This window comes from Pelophylax lessonae (genome assembly GCF_965119305.1).
Source record: "Pelophylax lessonae genome assembly, chromosome: 11".
Taxonomy (NCBI): Eukaryota; Metazoa; Chordata; class Amphibia; order Anura; family Ranidae; genus Pelophylax; species Pelophylax lessonae.
Window position 1 is genome coordinate 53,876,491 of NC_138778.1, and position 23,582 is coordinate 53,900,072.

Sequence of the window (23,582 nt, forward strand, 5' to 3'; positions counted from 1 at the left end):
AATGTTAGTATTAATAGGGATGTTGAAGTCACCGAGAATGATTGTGGGGATTTCGGAAGAGAGAAAGTAGGGTAGCCAGGCAGAGAAGTCATCAAGAAATGGTCGATACTGGTCCTTAGAGAAACAGGGGAGAAAAGACGAATGCAGTGTACCTCAAATGAGGAGAGTGACAGAGAGGGAGGTGGGTGAAGTACCTGAAATGTGCTATGTGGGGCTAGAAGGATCCCGGCACCCCCTCCCTTGCGTCCATTGGGTCTAGGGGAGTGAGTCCATAGAAGACCACCTTAGGATAGGGCAGCAGAAGACGCAGTGTCGGATTCGTGAAGCCAGGTTTCGGTGATGGCAAGTAGATTAAATGAATTAGCGATGAAAAGGTCATGGAGAGAGGTGAGTTTATTACAGACAGAGCGGGCGTTCCAGAGGGCGCAAGAGAAAGGGAGTCTGGTCTTGGGAAGAAGAGAGATGGGAACTAGATTGTGCTGACTGCGGCTGCAGCCAGAGGGTGCAGGGTAAGTGGTGTGTTGAGCATGGGTAAATGATGGAGGCCCAGGGTTTGGGGATATGTCTCCAGAGGTTAGGAGAAGCAGAAAGGTGAGGGTGGTAATATGAGAGTGTTTACTGACTTCTGCTTCATCCCTACCTGCTATATATTTTATATATATTTTATGTTTGGTAACATTAGAATGTAATAAACTGCATTAAGCACTAGGGATGATCGAACTTTTGAAAAGTTCGGTTCGGCCAGAACATCCGAACTTCCCGAAAGTTCGGCCCGGATTTCAGAACCCCATTTTGAAGCCCTAAAACCCAATAAATGCCCCTAAAAAGTGCCTAGGGTTCTGGGTCATACCCCAGGGACTATTAATCACACAAAAAAAAGTTCTTAAAAAGTGTCATTTTTCATAGAGAGCCAATTATTGAAAAAATTTAAATAAAAAGGTGTACCTGTGAAGTTTCAGCTCTGTAGCATGTCCAGAACCATAAAAAAAAAAAAAGATTGTTTGTATTAGGTCAGTTATAGAACAGGTTGTTGGCTTCTCGCTTTTCACACCTTGCCGGTTTAGTAGCAGGCTTTTTTTTGGGCATTTTTTGGGGTTCTTTGGAGGCAGGCAAAACATCTGAACTTGTGTATAGTGGTATATATACCACTATACACAAGTTCAGATGTTTTGCCTGCCTCCAAAGAACCCCAAAAAATGCCCAAAAAAACGCTAGCGTCAAAAAAAAAAAACGCCCAGGTGTGTTGTTGCAGGCATTTTTTTGGGGTTTTTGGAGGCAGGCAAAACATCTGAACTTGTGTATAGTGGTATATATACACACATACTTATATGTATATTACACTTAGACATATATAGGTGTGATAGGAGCGTAACTATATTGGTGTTAATTATTTCATTAGCGCAAGTAGTTTTTTCTGCTCCTTTCACACCTATATATGTCTAGGTGTATATATACATACATGGGTGTGTATATATACCCCTATAGACATGTTCAGATGTCATGTCTGACTCCAAACATGTCCTCCAAAAAAGCACTAGCAACGCCTGCAGCATAAAGAATGCTGACGGGAGCGAAGCCATATTAGTGATCTGAATGTGACTTGAGAGAAACTAGCTTTTCTCTATAGCGGTCACCCTGCTATGGAAGGGTTTAGTCACCCTGCCATAGCAGTCACTGTCAGTTCACCCTACACTACATTACGGTCACCCTGGCACTTAACACTTTCCCTACAGAAACTAAATTTTTGAAGCTAACTAAAGTGTAAAAGAACACTCTAACTACACTAGATATCCTTTTCCTCACACTAATAAATGCTAAATGACACTTTTAAAGTAAAATTAACAGAACTGCTTCCACTCTCTTCCATGTCCTGTATAACAATGCTAGGAATTTGGCGGGGGCTATCTTATATACTGGGGGGCGTATTCACTAATGATTGGCCTAGGGACCCCCTAGTCACTCCAATCACATTCCTAGCATTCTCCTGCCCCCTCAATTGGCTTTTGCTAATGGTTCTGGTCCAATCATGGGCTTTTAAAGCCCATTTCCTGTCCCATTGCCTTTTGGTCGGTTCTGGTTGCCGAATTCCGAACTTTTTGGGCAAAAAGTTCTAAATTCGGCCGAACCTCGAACAGCCAATGTTCGGGCCGAACCGATGGTCGACCCGAACCGTTCAATTATCCCTATTAAGCACTGCTTATATCTAAGACAATTTAAAGCATATCCTAAGCCAAGTTATTTTCTAGTTTTTTTATTAGCGCAATTTACCCTCACTTCCTGTTCTGTTTCCAATAGTTTTACCAATCTGGAAGTAAAGGAAAATCTGCAAAGCAAAACATAAAGAATTAGAAATCTGACAGTAGTTCTAGCTTTCCCATGCGCTACTAAAGAAAAGCATTCCAATTTCTGTATTGCACTAACCATTATTCACCAGAGCTCCTGATAGTGAAGATGATTTTTGCTATGTGTTAATACCAGTTTGTGGTCCTCATGATCACGCTACCAGGAGGTGAGCAAGCCAGGGTCCAGTAGCATATATAGCAGGTAGGGATGAAGCAGAAGTCAGTAAACAAGCCAAAGATAGGTAACAAGTGCTCGCAGGTTGGGATCAAGCAAAGGCGTAGTCAAGGAACAAGCCAAAGGTCTGTAACGAGTGATAGCGGGGAAACAGATGCCAGCAGCAGTGACAAGAGGAAGAAATTGGCTGGAGACAGCAAAAGAAATCTAGTAAACAGGAAATGCAAAAGCATGGCCTAAATAGGAAGTTTAGGCTTAAATGGGAGGAGCAAAGATTTCAAGGTTCAAGAGAAACAAAGTTCAATGCAAGTTAATTCAAGGAATTGTCCAGGGAGCTGTCCAGCATCTCAAATGGCTAAGTAAGAAGAGACATTGCCAGACCCAGCTTGAAGATTCAGAGCCAAGTCCTAGACAGTAGGAGTCACACTGGTCTAAATTTAGTGGGCATCTAGGTAGGCTTCCTGAGCTCTGTATGTTTTTGTTTTCTCTACATTTGTTAGGCATCTCCTAAGCTCAGAACATATGACTTACAATAATATGACTTACAAATATTTATCTTACCTGGGCAAATCACTAAGAAAATAATTGCCAGTGATGTGGGCTGGGGTTCGAGATAAATATTAGGGGAGTCCTTCCAAAGAGGGTATTTGCCTTCCAGACTTTGTCTAGATGGGAGGTCCACTGTAAGGAGTCCTTTTTTTTGCCTCTCAGGCCTGCTGCCTGGCAAGATTTAATCAGCTTCAGAATTCAGTGAATTAATTTATGTATTAGCACTTTTAATGATTACTATTTGTCTTTCACACTAACTGATTGGGGAGTGATTAGTGCAGGCTGCAGTTTTAAAGACATAGTATCTCACAGGATCACTATTATATAACTTACTTTATGTTACTTCTGGATTTGACTGTTACAGAGGCCTAGGAAGAAGGTAATGGAGAGCAATCTCCACTCCAGTAGCTTCAGTGTATCACACATGGGACATCAGGGATCTAATAGACCCTTAATGTCTTATTTGTATACTGAAGTTTGTTGTCGCTTCATGGGTGCATGCAATTTTAAGGCTCCTTAAATTAACTTAAGTGTAAACTACCCCCCATTTAATTCTCCAGGGTTCATACAATATAATGTTTGGGAGTTTTACCTTATTTTCAGGCCTAAGATGATTTTTTAAATGTGTGCAAAGGCATTAAAGGCACACATTGAAGAATTGCTGGTCTCAGCTAAAAGGTACACCACTGGTCCATGAGAGAAGCTAAAAGTATTTTTATTTCAGCAGAGACATTTTTTCTTTGTTTGGGTATCTTGTAAACCCTATCCCTCGCTCTCCTGGATACTGAGCCAATAATAGCAGCAAGATAAGACTGACAGCATGGACGTCAGTCATTTGATTACTGTTGGTTGGTCGGTGAGTGTTTTGGGACCAGATCACAAACAGAAAAGCTAGGAAGGCCCATTAAACTCAACGGTTCCTTGTGCTTGGTTCACACATATGCAGATCGGACGCATTTTCAACCGCATCTGATTCACATATATGTGAACTAGACCAGCCTTTCCTAGAGTCGGTTCACATAAATGCAGGCCAGTTGCAGTGCAAATTAAAAAAGGGTTTGGTGCATTTTTCAGTCTGGTTTAGGCGCAATTTAAAGGTAAATTTTGCACCTTAACTGCTGAACAGAAACACTGGACTCTGCACAGAAACCAGCCCCACATATACGTGAACCAAAACAACAGCCTTGTAGGGCGCTAGACTGACCCCACCTTGATGAAATGTGCACTGCCATGATTGATACAGATATCAGTAGTGATTTAGAAGGGCTGCCTCAGAGTGACCACTGGGATAGTGGTGAGAAACACATGAAACCGGCTGCGGCAAGGAGACGGGTGAATCCACGTCACCGGAGGTAGATGTTGCGGGAAGTGACGTAGACTGGGACACTCAGACTGGGACACGCCAGGGAATCACGCTGGTTGCCAGGATAACATGTTTCAGAGTACGCCCCTTTGCCAATGTCAATTAATGTTCTCCTTTGTGAACATTCCTCAATGCTATAACATTGTTTAGTAACTGACTCAGGAAAACAATCCAAGCCCTGTGATTTATTGCAAAAATAATGCAATAGAACAGGTTGGCAATGACACATAACGTTCACGTGTTAAGCACTAGATGGCTAAAGATAAGCTATTTGCTTACTATCTTATTTTACACGAACAAGCAAGGAGGCATTACTTCCCTACCTTCTGTACAAGTGCCCTCATGCAAGCACAATATAGTCTACCCAAATGCTACAGTATATAGTATAAGGTTCCGGCTGAATATAAATTAAAATTATTTTTTATATAGGCCCTTACATTGCATATCTGTTAAAACACTTAGGGCCCTTTCACACGGGCGCTCCGTATGTCCGCAAATCATCCTATTTTTTTGTGGATGATTTGCGGACATAATGTAAGTCTATGGCATTACGGATGTCAGCGGAATACCATTCGCTGACATCCGATTTTCTTCCTGTCAGTTCTGTTCCGTTTTTTGGAACTGAACAAAACCCTATTTTTGTTCCGTTCAAAAAACGGAAACAAGGAAAATCGGATGTCAGCGGTGTCATCCGCTGACATCCGCAAACCCCCATAGACTTACATTATGTCCGCATATCATCCGCAAACGGATGGGATGATATGCGGGCATACGGAGCGGATGACAGAAATGTCATCCGCTCCGTGGAAAAAAAAGGACCGCAGCGGAGCTCTCACACGGAGCGGCCGTGTGAAAGAGCCCTTAAAGCCTAAGTTTAGTCAAAAAAGGTTTAAAAAACAAAAATAAGCATAAGGGAAAATACATTCACTGCAACATGTCCCTTGTGCTACTGGCTGCAGATTTTTTTAAATTTTGCATCTTCAGATCCCCCGCCATCGCAATGTTCTGGTGCCACACAGGTTAATAGAACTGAGGGACCTGTCATACGCACTCATCAAGAATGCCAACTATACCCGCCCTTTCCTACCTGACCTCCATTAATAGAAGCTATATTATAGCTTCTATTAATCAAAAAACATCTGGCCTTTCATTGACCCGCCCCATGTCCGATTTATAAATAGTATTCCATAAAAGCTATAGTACAACTTCTTTGAATGGAGGAGGAGGTGGAAAGGATGGGCATAGTCAGCAGTGTTGATGGGTGCATATGCCAGGTCCCTCAGCAATGTTATCCCTCGTGGTACCAGACGATTATGGCGGCGGGGGATTGGAGGAGGAAGATTTCACAGCAGCACAATGGACACATCACATTGACTATAAGTAATATCCCATGTGCTGATTTTTTTAAAAACCCTTTTTTGACTAAGATTAGGCTTTAAAATATACATCCAGTCAAAACCTTTTTAGTTAGTTTTGCATAGAGTAAGGAAGGGTTAGAACCCCCATTGAGTTGTTACTGTTATCTGGGGCTCCATTAGAGAGCTATCCTGTTATTTCCTGTCCTGCTGACATTGTTTTAGGAAGCAATGGTAACTCTCCAACATCAACAAAGACAGAAATAAAAAAAGCTTTTAGTAGAATAGGGGAAGGCTAGAACTCCTGACAGATTTTTATTTCTGTCTTAGTCCCTGTTGCAAGTTTTACCTCAATTCCTTTCTGGGAAATCCAGGACAGAAACTAAAAACCTTTCTAATGGAGCCCCTGATCACAGTGAAAACTAGAAATGGGTTATGAATGATACTTCTCCATGCTATCAAAATAAAAAAACATATCTTCGTGGCTTGACATACACTTTAAAGGAAATTGTATAGACATTGTGCAATTAGATGATAAAATTTATGAGCATTCTCCCTCAATACATAGCTAGTGTCTTCCTCTGCTGACCGATTGTTTTGTACGTAACCTTCTTCTTGCATATATTATTCATTTGGCAGAGTGTGCAGAAGCTGAGCGATCACATAACAGCCTAGGTGGAGTAGAGCTTTAGTTTTGAAAAAAGGAGAAATGTGTCCCTAGAAGTTTGTAAACATGGAACCCCAAACGTAGAAATAAACAAGCATTTTTCCACACACAAAAATGCTTGACAAACTTAACGAAATGCGCAGGAAAAAACATGCAAACCTCAACACGCCAAAATGCTCAATAAGCTACTTTCTCACGTTTGTTGCGTGTAGGACAACCCATTTAAATCAATGGGCTGCCCTATGCATGTTGGGGGATAAATGCACTAAAAAAAATTGCGCTCCCACTAGACTGTGTGAATGGGGCCTAAAAGTAAAATTGCTGTGTTTACAAAAGAACAATGACAGCTGAGTATCTCCACCCACTCCCTACCACATACTTGTATAAACCTAGCCATAGACGATGCAATCTGGCATTACAATCTCTGTACAATTTCCTTTAGATTTCCCAAACTATGGAATAGGTGGCCCAACTGAACAATCTATTCTATTTGTATCAAATCAGGCAGTCTCTTGCACTACATAGTTGACAGTAGAACTAAAGGAGATTGTACAATCAGATTGTAGAGTGTATGGCCACTTTAAAGAAAGAATTAGGAAAGTGGATGGAATTAAAAAAGAGGTGGTGTAGTAATGAGGGTGATGTGGTCCAGAGAAGTAAAATGAGCCCTATCCCATGATGCAGTAAGGCAGTGCATGATGGGATAAGACGTTTTCTGGATGATCACATGATGCTAAAGGAAATCAAGGTTAAGAATGCACTTTTTCAAATTTTGAACAGAGAGATGCAGATTGAAGGCTGCCATGGACTAGGTAAGTGAGAGAAAAGCACATTGGGATGGTTTGGACAGAAAAGAGAATAGAAAAGGTTTTTATTTATTATGAACATTTAAATTGTGCCTGAAAATATGAACCTAGCTTTTCCCTATTTTATCTGGATTTTCTGCAGGAACTACCATGTTTGGAATGAGAGCTGGTTCACAAGAAGTGAGTTAGGTGAAAGTTATGGAGGATGGCAGGTACTGGACGCGACACCACAAGAATTAAGCGGAGGTGAGTTTTTAAAGCCAAACTTTAAGCTTCCTACTCCCTCGTCCCCCCAGTGCCCCCTTATGTTCCCTGAAGGCACCCACTCATCTTTTCTGAAGTCTTTAGGCTGGTCATATGTGATGCCACAGGATTCTCTTCAACTTTGAAATTTTTCCAGGCTGGTCAGTCTTCAGCAAAGACTGTGTCAGCACTGCTCGCTGCAGTTTTACATGGTGATTACCTGGCGCCATGAGTGTTGACTCACAGTATGTCCTCCAGACATCTAACGGGACATCATGTGGTGAAAATAGATTACTGACAGCTCTGGAGGAAATGTGAGTAGTGCAGGTTGAGTTATACAGTAGGTAACCCTAACTAGTAACATGGCCTATAGGTGATCACCCCAGCAACAGTCTGTACTCAATAGTACTCTTGCTCTAAACCTTCTGCTGGCCAGCTAGTTAGGGCCCCTGGACTCTACATTAGAGTGCTTGGGGTATTTTCCCTTTATGAGTCTATTCATACAATGGTCCTGTGTTTCTAACCAGAAAACTGTGTCTCTGCTGGTAAACTAGTTTATGGTTGGCCCCAGCTGCTCATCAGTTCTGTGTCAGCTAAGGTTCTATTTTTACTGGTCAGGCAGGGGGGGTTTCTGTAGCATTCTCTGGTGGCATCCTCAGCATCAGGCCCTTTAACTGCACTACAGTCTCTTTGAGGTTCTAATCTCACTCCTGGGGTTATAGAATAATGTCCAATCTGCCTCCACTGCTCTCCGGTAGGTTTCAATCTTTCTCAGCCTAGTCTTCCAGCAGAAAGAGATAGTTCTTCTTTCTTCAACCCAGGAAAATCACTTCCATCTTCCAATCTTTCCAGCCACTCTTTGGTATAGCTGTGTCCTTCCTGCAAACTAAACTTTACACAATCTGCCATAATATTTCTCAAGGTCTCTTGTAATCCATGTGTCCCTCTAGTGAATGGAGGCAAGATTGCTCTGGCTATTGCAGTTCTACAGTAAAAGCCTCTGCTAGAACTGTGTGTAGATAGAAGTCCTTTGTGGGCACACAGACAGAGGAAGCAACAGATAAAGTGGGGCTGCTACTGCCTCTCTTCGCCAGTAAAGTACCAGGCTACATAAGAAAAAAAGAAGGTGGATGAAACAGCTCTTGCCTTTACTTATCCTTGTATAATCATGTATTTTAGAACAATGAGAGACAATGTGTTTATTGGAACAAACCCCGAAAACAGGCTCTTTATTCAAGTAATATAATAAACGCTATGTTTGTGATCCTTCCCTGAACATGCTGAAGTTCACAATGTTACCATCAAAAGGTACCATTTATACAAAAGAATAATTGTTTCCTATGGTTGCAGTTACTAGTGTAACATTGTGATAAATTGGCATCTCACTGTGTCCTCTTAATTTTAGGCATTCACTGTTGTGGGCCGGCCTCAGTACATGCTATTAAAGAAGGAGAAGTTGACCTGAACCATGATGGCCCCTTTATCTTCTCCGAAGTGAATGCTGACCGTAACACTTGGATCTACTATGACAAAGATGTGAAGGAGAAAGTGTACACCGACATTGAGCAAATTGGGAAAAACATTAGTACAAAGGCTGTAGGAAGCGATGAAAGAATAGACATAACAGAAAGCTATAAGTACCCAGAAGGTAACTGGAACAAATAAGAGTCACTGTTGGCTAACAACCATAGCTGAATAAATGGCACAAAATTATGTTAACAGATCACCTTCCTTATAACTACTGACAGAATAAGCTGTAAATTCTTGTTATTAGGAACTTGATAGAGAAATATGGGGAATGCTAGTTTCCTCTGGCTTTACATCCTTCTTAAATATTGTGCAAGCATGCAATTAGTGAAGTCAGGGTGAAGTCAAAGTTCCTGAGTTGCATAAGTTTCAGATCAGTAGGTCGAAAGCATTGAAACCATTTAATTAGCATGGCATCCAGGCAACTACCAATTAAGTCTGCACTCCAGCACTCAACTCACTCCCTAGTATCCATGTAACCAGTTAGACCTGCATTGCAGCATGCACAGCCCTTTTCCCACTACCAGTGAAACCAATGAATTCTGCACTCCAATACACACACACTGCCTAGTCTTCACTATCCATACCCCCATTAGGATCTGCAGTGCGGCACACACATCATACTCCCCAGTATCCATGTTGCCAGTGGGATGTGCACTCCAGCATACATATAGTCAGGTCCATAAATATTGGGACATCAACACACAATTCTAATCTTTTTGGCTCTATACACCACCACAATGGATTTGCAATGGAACAAACAAGATGTGCTTTAACTGCAGACTTTCAGCTTTAATTTGAGGGTATTTACATCCAAATCAGGTGAAAGGTGTAGGAATTACAACAGTTTATACCTGACTGTATATCTCATTCTCCATTGTTCATGCCACCAGTGGGATCTGCACTCCAGCATACATAGCTCACTCAGCAGAATCCATGCCACCAGTGGGATCTGCACTCCAGCACACAAATATCAATCCCCAGTGTCCTTGCCACCAGGGGGACCTGCACTCCAGCACCCATAGCTCACTCAGCATAATCCATGCCACCAGTGGGATCTGCACTCCAGCACACATACATGCTACCAGTAGATGCTTAGATATGCAGTAGATACCATTTTTGTTAGTTGACCTTTCAATGCTTTCCAGGATCCTAAAGTGGGAGTAAACTTCCATGGTTGACATTTACCTATAGGTACAGTAAGCCTATAATATGGCTTACCTATAGGTACAGTAAATAGCTTATGGGTATATAAATACTTTCTCATTGGTATCGTGGCAATATCTCCTGGTGGGATGTGGGGAACATGGTATGGTTGTAAATTAAGGATAAAAGCGTCTATCAGGTCCAAAACGGTTCCACGATGGTGAGAGGGGTCCACACAATCCAGGGTGCCTCAGGTACAGAGTGCCAGACCAGCTGGCTGTGTGCGTCTGGGCGATCGGGGAGATCAGAAAGATGCAGAAGGCGTCTGACGTCAGCAGCAGGAAACTGGCAAGATGGCTGAGGGAGCTTCAAGATGCGTTTCGGAGTCTGCACGAGGGCCCGGGCAGGGCATGCGCACCCCTTCTTCAGTTGAAGTGAATAACATAGGGAGAGAGAGTGTCTTTTATATGCAAATGCTGGGGGGCGTGTCCCGGACAATTAAACAGGGCAACAAGTACTTAAAAGGGCAACACTGTGGGCTGATTAATACAGACACTGGGAATGTTGTGAGGAAATAGAAGTATTAAGGGGTCACTTAGAAAAGGACAATAGGCAGATATGGCAACAATGCATGGAAATATGTGACTAGACACACCATGGTAAATATATGAATTAAGCTAGTGCGACCATATACAAAATGAATGTATAGTACAGTACAACATGTTCGAGGGTATACAGTACTGGTCATGGTGGATATAAACAGATCCTAACCATACCAGAAAGAACAAAAAAAAGAAAAAAAAACAGATAATAACAAAAAACAAAAAAAAAAAAACAAGAACATCATGGATGATGAAGATGCGATACATGGCTGCTGGGCATATAAAAAAAGATAAAAAAAAATTAATTATTAAATAAATGATTATTAAATAAATTGGATATATATTATATTAGATATATGAGGGGGGGGGGTTGGGGGGGGGTTGTGTTATGTAGGGTTGGTGGGGGTGGGGGCACAGGGGGAAGAGAGGGGTGTGTGGGGGGGGGGGCGGAGGGGGAGAAAGAGATGGGGGGGAGGGGGGGTTGGGGTGTGGAAGGAGGAGGGCGGACAAAATACTTACAAATTAATGGGAGAAATTTGAATGACTAACAATGAAAAAGAGAGGGGAAACCTGAAATGATAAATGGTAACATTAGAGGAGAAGTATACAAGGGATAAATAAGGCTGTTATACAATGGTATTGACGTCTAATTCTTCATTCAACCCATTAGGGCTAAGGGAATCTAAGGTGTAAATCCAAAATGTTTCCCGTTCACAAAGCAATGTGAAACATTCAGCTGCAGGTAGGTTATTGGGTATAGATTCTAACACCCAGACCCGTAGGTCCGAGGTGGAACGTTGATGAAATTCTAAAAAATGGCGGGGCACACTATGCTTATCGCTTCCTGTCTCTATAAAACGTCTATGTCGACAGAAGCGTTGTCTCAAGGGGCAAATAGTTTGCCCTACATACAAAAGATGGCAGGGGCAGGTGAGACAGTAAATGACGTGGTCGGTGGAGCAGTTGTGGAAATTGTCGAACTGGTAAGTTTTCCCTTTATGTGTAAAGGACTTTTGTCCATGCTGGAAAAATTTGCACATTTTACAGCGAGTTTTTTTCCACTGAAACATGTACACATTACAGCGTGGTCTTCCAGTTCTGGGAGGGCGTCTATTGATGTCCTCCCAAAACCCCCTGCACGCTGCGCATTCTGTGATCACAAATCGGGGTAAAGTGCCAATCACAGTGGCTCTTTACCACGTGATCAGCTGTGTCCAATCACAGCTGATCACATGTAAACACACTTGTCGGTTATCGGCATTCCTTTCCTCACCCTCTCATAGCGTGAGGAGAGAGAGAGCTGGTAATGGGCTAGTGTGAAAGGGGACATCCACACTGATCATCAGTGTCCTGATTATCAGTGCAGCCCCAACAGTACCCATCGGTGCTGCCCATCAGTATCCATCAGGGCTGCCAATCAGTGCCTCCTCATCAGTGCTGCCTATAGGTGCCTTTCAGTGCTGCCTATTAGTGCCCGTCCATCAGTGCCGCATATCAGTGCCCCCTCATCAGTGCCCACCAGTGTCACCTCATCATTGCCCATCAGCGCTATCTATTAGTGCCCATCAGTGCAGCCTCATCAGTGCACATCAGTGAAAGAGAAAAATTACCTGTTTGCAAAATTTATAACAGAAACTAAGAAAAAAAGTTTTTTTTTTTCAAAAGGTTTGGTCTTCTTACAAAAAAAGAAAAACCCACTGGTGAATAAATAGCACCAAAAGAAAGCTTTATTTGTGTGAAAAAAAATTATACAAATTTCATATGGGTACAGTTCAAAGTATGAACAGGTGAAGGGGCCCAGTAGGCAGGTGGTTAAGGGGATCCTCCCACTTTTCTTTGTGTCTCTCCAATACTTTTTCTAGTGCCGCTGTAAAAAAATTATCTTAAAAATTTGCTCAATGAAATGCCAGGTTCAAGTTATACAGTATGTGCTCACGCTTGTTGAAAAATCTTAATACCCAAGTAAGTGAGGATGACAGACCTGGTAGCCTAAACAGGGTTAACAGGACTCCCTCTGTCACCAAGGGGTAGATTTACTAAAACTGGTGCACTCAGAATATGGCGCATCTGTGCATGGTAACCAATCAGCTTCTAACATCAGCTTGTTCAATTAAGCTTTGACAATAAAACCTGGAAGCTGATTGATTTCTTTGCACAGCTGCAACAGATTTTGCACCATGCAGTTTTAGTAAATAACCCCATATGTGACAATACTGGACCAATAACAGAGCACAATTGCTGTCACAAGAGAGGAAGGGGCGTAAACCGCATGCTTATCATACCCAAAAATACCAGGTACAATATATATATTTGCTCTCAGTTGCCAAACAGAGGCTGCCATTAAAATCTGCATTGTCAACTTTTGAATACTATTTAATCCTGGAGGAATCAGCATATACATTTTTAACTATTATTCTTCCCCCTATTCATAAACACTGTAAGCTCTTGTGTGCAGGACCCTTGCTCCTGTACAGCACCACAGAGATGGTGGCACTATATATTACAAAATATAATAGTAATGTATGAAAAATGTGCAGATGAAGAAAAAAAAAAGCTACAATAATATTTTTTTAAGAAATATGATTGATGCTCTGTTTTAGGATCACCCGAGGAAAGAGCTATTTACCTAAAAGCGCGTGAAAAGCTGATGAAAATGGGTATCATTAATAAGGATGGCCTTAGCAAAAGAGGCATTGGAAAGAAACGTCGCAAAAAGAGGAACACTGAATTTGACCTTGATGAAGCTGAAACTGTGAAAGAAAAGCTGGACATTGAAGGGAAATTTAAGCTGACGTCATCCACGGCATTTGGTGACGATATAAGTCTAACTCTAACCCTGGTGAACACTGGCAAAAAGACTCAAAATATAAATGTAAAATTAAGCTCATCTTCTATTGAGTACACTGGCAAGCCAATATGTGAATTATTTTCAGATCAGACATCTCTTACACTGGCACCCAAGAAAGGTAACATTGTTTCATATTTAAAAATATCTTTAATGAATTAACTCCAGTCAAAAATTAGGATATGTAATGTATACAGGCAACTATCTCCCAGTCTTCTGTTGTTTATTTGGCTATGGTGCCACCAGAAATTACCTTGCTACTATTAGTGTGGGATTTCCATTTTCTATAGTGTTCGGATTCATGACAGGTATTGCAGTCCCTGTTATCACTGCATTGCCCAAGGTCACATAACCATGTCGATGTCGTGATATTTCCACTTAGTACCCTACATTCAGCTACTTGCTCTCTTGCTTTCTCCTTTCTCTTTCTTCTGTTCTCCTCCCATCCGTACACACTCCTTCTTGCCCCTCACCATGTCTTTCTAAGCTAATCTTGAAGAAATGACTCTAATGACTCTTGAGGAAGTGACTCGAACTTCCTTCTATCTTGCAGGACATTCTTACTCCATACTGTAAAAGCCACTTTCTGAAACATTGATGTGGGATGTATGGAACTGCACTTAAAGCCCAACTTCAGCCAACATTTTGGACAGAGCTTTGAATGGATAGAGCCTTTATTATGTCTTTATTCACAATCTGTGTTCTGACTGGGAATATCTGACCCCACTTCCAGTCGCAGGGATCAGATAACTCTCCAAGAAGGGGTCACGGACAGTAATAAAAACCTTATAGAATTATCTACTCTTCCTAAGGTTACTTAAAATTAAAACAAGTTTACCCAGGCTATACTGTACCAACCTGTGGACTGAACCTGTGGCTAGACTATTCATTGCCCCCCCTCCCGTATCACCTAAAATACCTGGCTGATCCTGCCTGGCTATGTCCTCCCCTCTGTAAACTGACCACAGTATACCATGGCTGCTTAGCCCTGACACTGTGGTCAGTTTACGTGCCTCTGTCATCCGCAGCCCTTCTGTCCTCCTTTGTCCTCTTTCCCCCCTCCCTCCCTGCCTGTCTACTCCTGTCTCAGTGCACCTCCTGCTGCTGTAGTTTCATTAAGGCTTCATTCACATGTCAGCGTATCGCTGTGATTCTGCCCGCGATCCGGAAATCATTGCAAATCGTGGGACGCCTGTGCGTTGCCCGTGATTTTCAATAGCACCCCAAACACTGTGCAATGTTGCCGCGATTTGCGACTGCCGAATCGCGATAACATCGCGCAAAAAAAAATTGCGGAACGCATGACGCCCAAAAAAGGTACAAGAGCTTCTTTGGGGCGTCATGCGTCCCGCAATTTTTTTTGCGCGATGTTACCGCAATTCGGCAGGCACAAATCACGGCAACATCGCACAGCGTTTGGGGTGCTATTGCAAATCACAGGCAACGCACAGGCGTCCCTCGATTTGCAATGATTTCCGGATCGCGGGCAGAATTGCGGTGATTCTGCCCGCGATCGATACGCTGACATGTGAATGAAGCTTTAAAGTTTATTATCATGTCTACAGTCTGTTTAATAATTCTGTGTGCCCCTGTGTCTGTGTATGTGTTTTATAAAAATAAGCCATTCTTTACAAGTTTTCAGAGCGCCAATCACCGCTCACGTGACCCGCTGCCTTTCCCCTCCTCTCCCCCTCCTCCTCCCCTCCCGACTGACGACAGTGAGGAATCCTCAGCCCCACCTGCTGCAGGCAGCTCTCAGATGGGGAGAGGAGAGAGCTGATGGATCACATGAGCAGTGCTCGGCGCTCTGAAAACTGGTAAAGAACGCCTTATTTTTTTTAAAAACAGACACAGGGGCACACAGGATTAATAAACAGACCAGACAGGATGGTATAAAGTGGCTTAACAACCACTTTAAAGGGGAAGTTGAGATTTCCCTTGCCCCTACCTACGGACGCCCATGTATATACATACTGTATATATTTTTTGTTAAAAAAGTTTCAGGATTTCAAGTTTAAAGCTCAAACATAGTCCTAATCGACATATAACAGAACACTTGTGGAAAGGAGAGCATTTTTATCTTAAAGCTGGATTAATGTCTCAGTTCCGTTATATCGAGGTGCACTCTGCTTTCCTCTTCTCCGTGCCTGGGGTCTGTGCTTGGTTCTGGGGGCTATAAATTATATCACATGTGACTATGATTGTGGTACTTTCCTGAGGAAGAAAGTATTGTAAACTGACATTTGAAACGCATTGGAGGATTCCAGTTGGAGGTTTACTGAGAGGGTTCACTTCTATGACAGCAAACACCAACTGTATATACCACAGTACGTGGAGCACAATCATGTGATGTTGACCCTCTTTTTTGCACAAGACTATTTATCAAGTTTACTGGACTATTTTGTGATCATTATTCTGCACAATTCGCTATAAAAGATATTAATCCTTTTATTTTACAAGTACTGAACACTTTAACACAATATATATGCACATTTGCACATGTTTATATAACACATTTTGCTGCTATTTATTTATGTTTGACATGGAGCACTTTCAAAATGGTTTATCCATGCATTATTAGCACTTTTTATTAGTTTGCATTACTTATGGTTTTGAGTATTGAGGCAAGCGCTGAAGTTAGCCCCTTTTAAGTAAACCTAAGTAGCTTTTAATCAACTATTTTCAACACTCCCAAACCACAGGGAGGGGCTTTTATTATGTGTAATGTAAAACTTTTTTAACAAAAAAAATATATGTATATATATTTTTTTCTTTGGTTGCCTACAAAATCCCCAGAAGAGGTTTTGTACAGAAAATGTGTATAGGAGGGATGATGGCAACCTTTTCCTGCATTTTGAAGTGATTATTTGCTATTTAGAAGGCCATCCCTAACCTCTGTAGCTGCAGGCACTGTGGAGAAATGTATCCTCAATTTCATTGCAAAAGCACATGTTCAAGTTATTTTCTTTGGAACTCAGCTCACCAAGCTCCTACCTCTCAGCACTGACTCAGCAGCCTTCCAGCCTTCTATTTTCTAATGTAAGTACAGAGCGGGAGTTTGGAAAAGGGGAGCAAGGTGCGCTTAGCTCCTGAAAAAAATAAACTTTGGAGTTTCTGCAGTGCACTTTGAGGATGAATTGCTTAACACTGCCTGCAGCTGCTGGGGATTTAAAAGACACAATAGCATCTTACCAATGTTCTCAGAGTTCAGAAGCAATTTGTTCTACCATAACTATATAAAGTTGGAAACAGCCAAAACATTTCAGGGGTTTTTGAAGTTTCCCTTTATCATGGCTTGACCAAGTGTATTGGTAAGGAGAAATAATGGATTTGTAAGTTTTTTAAAGCAACATTGTTCTTTTTAAACAGAGAGTGAGCTTCAATAGTTTTTTACAACACAGACAGCAATAAACTATTAGTTAATGAAAGTGGAAAAATAGCACTGGACCCAACCCATAAGGTCATCATGGTTTTAAGTATTGACGTGTAAATAATCTGGTTCCCAGGCAAACTGTTTATACACCCCAGAGGCTCCTCGCGGTCTCCTTGTCTTGTAGTATAATGTAACAAAAATGCAAATTGAAGTGCCACACCACTGCTAAGATGTACAGTTACATCTTTATTCCAATAAAAGTCAGGGGGACAATCCAAAGAGTAGCCAATGCATTTCAGGGGTTTAAAAGCGCCCCCATCATCAAGTCTTGATAGAAAACAATGTAAATGGACTAGAGGTCAACTGGACCTTTAACTGCTTGCAGACTGGCCCACACACATTTACTGTGAAAGGGCGACTGCTGTGCACTGGATCACATATCTGGTACGTGATCAGCGCTTCTGGGTAGGGGGCGTGCCTGCACAATCCGATCAGCTGATCCCAGCCGACGGTTGGCTCTGCGGCTGTATCTCAGCCAATCAGGAGGGAGAGTCCTGGATGGCGGAGGGACTCATGGACATCACTGGAGAGAGAGGGGCACAGGTAAGTATTGGGGGGTGCTGGAGAGGCTGCTACACACAGAAGGCTTTTTATCTTAATGCATAGAATGCATTAAGATAAGAAGCCTTCCTGACTTTACAACTCCTTTAAGGAACATGCAGCCACCACCTCCTTAAAAACCAATGATTCATCAACTATCAGCGGGATTCCGTGCTGACAGCTGAATGTAAAAAAAAGAATGCTGGCATTAAAAAACTTTTTTTTAAAAAACTGTGCGGGCGTCTCCCCCACCCAGTCTATACCAGGCCCTTCAGGTTTGGTCAGGTTTGGTATGGGGGACCCCATGCCATTTTTTTTTAAAACAGCGTAGGGTTCTCCCACGCTCCATACCAGACCCTTATCCGAGCATGCACCCGGCATGCCAGGCAAGAGGGGAGACGAGCAAGTGCTGCCGCCCTCCTGAATCATACCACCCTCAACATGGGGGGGGGGCGTTTTGGGCAGGAGGGGTTCTGCTCCCACCAGAGCACCTTGTCCCGATGTTGATGAGGACAAGGGCCTCTTCCCCACAACCCTGGCCCAGTGGTTGTGGGGGTGCAGGGGGTGACTTGTCAGAATCTGGAAACCCCCTTTAACAAAGGCGCCCCCAGATCTTGGCCCCCCATGTGAATGAGTATGGGTTACATAGTATCCCTACTTTTTTACCCGAAAAAAAAGTGTAGTGTAAAAAAACACAGGAGGCAATTTTTGACAAGTCTTTTATTAAAAAAAACAAACATAAAAATAAATGCTCTTGAAGTAGATGCATCGTCAATCACGATGTCTGCCGCTACCGTCGACCCTTACAAAAAAAAAAAAACAGTTCTCCACTTCACAAAGGCTCCTGCCGTTTTATAGCAGGCAGTTCTTAAATAACTAAGGGGCATGATGTCACCCGGTGACGTCATCGCACCTCAACTGACTCTTGTATGAGTCAGTACTCATTAGCATCAGCATTCAACAAACAGCCAGCTTTCCTGATAAAGTGAGTGACGAAGCACAGTTTGACGTTCAGTGTTGTCACAAAGCCAGATGGAGGTTGTCTCATTACAGTAGAAAGAGTAAATTATGTACAATGTTCAGACCTCTAATATTGTATTTTTTTTATACAGATAAACAAATCCCAGTGAACCTATATGCCGCACAATATGAAGAGGAAATCATAAACCACAATCTTATTGAAGTTGTTGCTTTGTGCATATTGAAAAGTGGAAAGAAAATGCTTGTTCGGAAAGTACTATTTATTGAAAGACCTCCCCTAAAAATTGAGGTAAAGAAATTAGAATGGCATAAACATGATTGGCTAGCAGCACATAATTATTCTAAAAGTTTCTTTGTACAATCTTTGCATTACATTGTAGCTCTCTCTTACATTACTACCTAGAAACAGCATAATAATGTGGATCAGTCTAAGCTTGCAAAATGATCTTCTTAATGGAAGAACTGGTCCTGTTCCATAGGTCCAAATGACAGAGCCTACATAGGATAAAAGTATAAAACCACATCTAGATTAAAAAAATAAAAGAACTTGGAAGAAAAAAGTGAACAATTGCACTTGACTTTTCAGATGCTTATGACAAGGCTGACATCACTAGGCCTAGAAGAGTTGGGTACCCTAAATCCCGTTAGGGTACTGCTAGTAACAAAGGGGTACAGCTGGAGGCATCAAATGCCCAAAGATGAAGTGCCACCCCACTGTAATTGCAGTGTCCTGGTAGTAGTTGAAAAGCTGCATCTTATTAGGCTATGGCCAGAATGACCACACACACCGGTACTGACAGTAGAGGGCCTGTCCGGGTCACTATTCCAGCAACCTCTGGCTCAACAGGTGGGGGCTATCTAATAAATGAACCATGCGTGATAAGTCCACACCAAGAAACTGTTAAATAAATACAGAGAATCTGTAATCATGCCTGAACTGATTTTGATTATATAAATAGTAATTGTGAAAAGTTATTCACTTTAGAGTCTTTGCATTTGCACCATTTGTGTCTGGAGAAAAGGAGGATTAAGGATTTTTTTAACCATACAAACTGTGTGGTTAGTTGGATCAGAAATTATTTTTTTCCCCAATCATAGCAGACACTTTATAAGTGTTCTTTTTAAATTTAAATGCAGGAAGGTTCTGAGGATGCAAGTTTTTTTTGTTTGGTTGAACTCAATGGACTTGTGTTTTCTTTTTTCAACCTAATATACTATACGGGCACAATTCAGGGAATATTTTGCATCTCCTCAATGGATGCAAAGCATTCTCTGATTGGATGAGGTGGAAGGGGGGGGGGTGGTGCTTTACACCTCCTCCAGTCAGCGAAAACTTTGCATTCATTTAGAAAATGAAAATCGTTGAATGGTGCCTGTGCTAAGCATCTCAGTTAAGGCCCAGAAGCAGAGATCACTGGGGTAATAGTGTCTACTTCAGTAACTTGTAGCTTCCAGGGGCATTGACCAGGTATTGTATGTACATAGATACATTGGACCAGCATTAGACATGTGCAGTTCGTTTTGTTGCAAATTTGTTTTCAGACGAAATTCGGCATATTTGTTCATTCAGGAGCATCCAAATTAACGAAAGACTCTTTTGACGAATCTGTGCAAGAACAAATTGTCAGAAAAATCCGAAAATCTGAAAGAACAAAAACCCGAAAGAACGAAAATACAAAAACCTGAAAGAACGAAAATCGATTCAACCTACAAATTTAACGAATCGATTACATTTGGATAATTTCGTTTTTGTATTTTCGTTTTTTCTGACTATTCGCTATTGCTGAATATAATGAAATAATTGATGAATGCATTCGAATTTCTTTTTGATATATTCGGATTCATTTGATTTTCGGATGGGCAGTGTTAGTGTGTTATCTCTGGCCAATGAGCTTATTCCTTATTCCCTTGTGTGTTTTCCTGTGTCAGACTGCATTCCATCCACAGTCCAGACAGGGTGTGGTGGGTCAGTGGCACTGTTTTGTTGGATTTGTTAATTAGGAATAAAACCACCAATGTCCGAATGAATGAAGAGTCTGAGCCTGAAGTAACGAATGCCGTATCTAAACGAATGGAACGTAACGAATACGAGTTACAAATTATCTGAAGTAACCAATGCCGTATTTAAACAAATGAAATGGAATGAATACAAATGCATCCAAAGTTACAAATTACCTGAAGTAAGGAATGCCGCATCTAAACGAATGGAACGGAGCGAATACGCATGCATGCAAAGTTACGAATGATCCGAAGTAACGAATGCCAAACATAACGAATGATCCAATAAACGAAAAAAAAAAAAAAATCGAATGAAACTAAAACTAAACAAATCAAAATTTTCAGTAGTACACATGTCTAAAAAATATACCATGCCTGTAGTTTTTCTTTAAATAGAAAATTGAAATTGAAAATATCTGAACTTTCCTGTGTGTGGCCAGCATTAGGATGAAATCAAAACGAATCAGAAGATAAATATATCTATACTTTAACCTCCCTGGCGGTTTGATTATGCCCAGATTTCTGTGCTAAAAGTGGTACATTTTTTTGCACGGAAATCTGTTCTGTACATTTTAAAACTCATCTTCCCCTGCAATCCCCCGCTGTACTCCCCCGCCATCCTCCCGCTGTCCTCCCACTGTGTGCTCGGCCGATGCCGGCACCTGTCTTCCGGTTCCCTTCCCTGCGAGCGTTGCGACGCAGGGGGGTGGAACCGGCGGCAATTTCAAAAATGTAAATACACTAAATTACATGATACAAAACTGTGATCCTAACGGATTACACTGTGTCATGCCATTTCACCACAGGATTTCACCTGGTGACTTTTCCAGTGCCCTGCCTGTGCTTTTCCAGTTCTTTGTGCCTGGAAAATTGAGAACGACCATGGCGCCCAAAAAGCTTTCTTTTTGCTCAAAAGCGCTTTTTAGACGAACTGGAAAACAGCGACAGCGAAACGGAGTTACTTGAAGAACTGAGCGATAGAGATTTGTGGGAAAATTCGTCATCAGGTACGGAAAGTAACGACAGTGACAATTCTGATGTCTCTTTCTGGCACATAGCTCCGTTGCAAATTCTGAAGAATCATTTGATATACTTCCCAAATTCCACAAGCTATGTGCCAGAAAGAGACATCAGAATTATTGCTGTCGTCACTTTCCGTACCTGATGACGAATTTCCCCACGAATCGCTATCGCTCAGTTCTTCAAGTAACTCAGTTTCGCTGTCGCTGTTTTTCAGTTTGTCTAAAAGTGCTTTTGCGCAAAAAAAAAAAACGCTTTTTGGATGCCATGGTCATTCAAAGATTTCCAGGCACAAAGCACTGGAAAAGCACAGGCAGGGCACTGGAAAAGTCACCAGGTGAAATGGCATGATACAGTGTAATCCGTTAGGATCACAGCTTTGGATCATGTCATTTGGTGTATTAACACTTTTGAATTTGCCGCCGGTTCCACCGCCCGGCATCGCAACGCTCGCAGCAAAGGGAATCAGAAAGGCAAGTGCCGGCAATCGGGCGTGCACAGAGCGGGGAGAGAGTGTGAGGACGACGGGGTGGACGGCGGGGGGGGGGGGGGGAGTGGATCGCAGGGAAGGTGAGTAAGATTTTGGGGTAATCCCAAGTGTGGCTCGGGGTTACCGCTTTTGGTACTGAAAATGAACCCTGAGCCACACTCGGGAATACCGCTAGGGGAGTTAATACTTAATATCTAAACTGCTTGTATTTCCTTAAGAGTTTTATTTTCTTTCCCACAGATCCACGCAATTGCAATAGTAAATAACCCTGTGGAAGTGGAGGTTACTTATACAAATCCTTTATCTACCAAACTAAGTGATGGAATGTTGACTGTTGGAGGCAGTGGCTTAGTCAATAAAAAAATGAAGAAAAAGTAAGTAAGATCTCTGATATTCAGAGTGGTTACTAACAGAAATAAAACATGTAGCATACACAATATTAATAACTAACTCTTATTTTTAGAGTTCCAGAGCTCGGCCCCAGAGAGACACGCACTGTGGTGATAGAAATTACTCCTTCAAGAACTGGCACAAGACAGTTTATGGCGCATTTTACTTCCAAACACTTTTCAGCCATTAAGGGTTTCCACACCATAAATGTAACAGATGTAGATGCAGAAGCTGTAGATGCAGAAGCTGATGACGAATTATTCGAATAAAACAATAACTGGCACCACAATGTAAGCTCTGCTTAAACTGACCTTTGCTATTCTTGTGTTATCTTATCTAACAGTACCTGTGCATAGAGAATTCTGTAAGCCTATTATTGCTCCATTTTTTATATGATAGCTCTAAAGCAATACCAAGAAAGCAGCTATGAAGACTTTGTATAAAAAGTAAAAATTAACCTTAAAGCAGAATCATAGGCAAACCTTTTTTTCCTCATTTTGGATAGAGTACGGGAAGGTTGTTATAACCCCTGTTAGTTTATTTTTTGCCATCTGTGTCCCATTGGGAGATCTACCTTCACTTCCTGTCCTTTAGCCAAAACAGGAAGTGAGAGGAAATCGCTGCAAATTAAGGCAATCTTTTGGGGGACCCCCAGGCCACCATACCTAGTGTCCCCACTGGCAGATTTCCCCTCTATTACTTTTCTGGGGACAACCCAAAGTTTGGGATTTTCTTTGACTTTCACATTCAGTGCGCCAATGGTAAACAATACACATACCTCCCAACTTTTGAAGTTCGCAATGAGGGACACCGAAAAGGAAACAAAACCTGCGGCGCGCGTAGTGGTGTGGCCAATTGCTTAGCAGTGGGAGGGGCTTAAGGGATAGGGTAAACAAAACCCAGACTTCCTAGTACTCATAAAATATGCTTTGATTGCTCAGCCTACCTTAAAGAAGAACTTCATTAAAATAGTCAGAGACTGCATAGCAACCAGCAACTGTTGGGGACAATGAAGACTTTGGTGAGAAGTATCTAATGTACAGTATTGTGTATATAGTGCAGGAGTGTGTAATGTACAGAATGCAGGGGACAGGAATATGTAATGTATAG

General features: G+C 41.9%; 1 protein-coding gene across 1 annotated transcript in view; it reads left to right on the top strand.

The window, feature by feature from the left end:
* The window catches only part of LOC309567354 (uncharacterized protein), a gene marked incomplete at its 3' end in the record, with an annotated part of 137,265 nt that extends 114,524 nt beyond the window's left edge, over window positions 1-22,741 (top strand). Inside the window, exons 21-26 of the mRNA XM_082272769.1 lie at window positions 7,400-7,503; window positions 8,906-9,148; window positions 13,376-13,741; window positions 18,706-18,863; window positions 22,323-22,456; window positions 22,546-22,741. Of these exons, the coding sequence (XP_082128895.1) occupies window positions 7,400-7,503; window positions 8,906-9,148; window positions 13,376-13,741; window positions 18,706-18,863; window positions 22,323-22,456; window positions 22,546-22,741 (1,201 nt within the window). The remainder of the gene's footprint in view (window positions 1-7,399; window positions 7,504-8,905; window positions 9,149-13,375; window positions 13,742-18,705; window positions 18,864-22,322; window positions 22,457-22,545) is intronic.
* Between the last annotated feature and the right edge of the window lie 841 nt (window positions 22,742-23,582).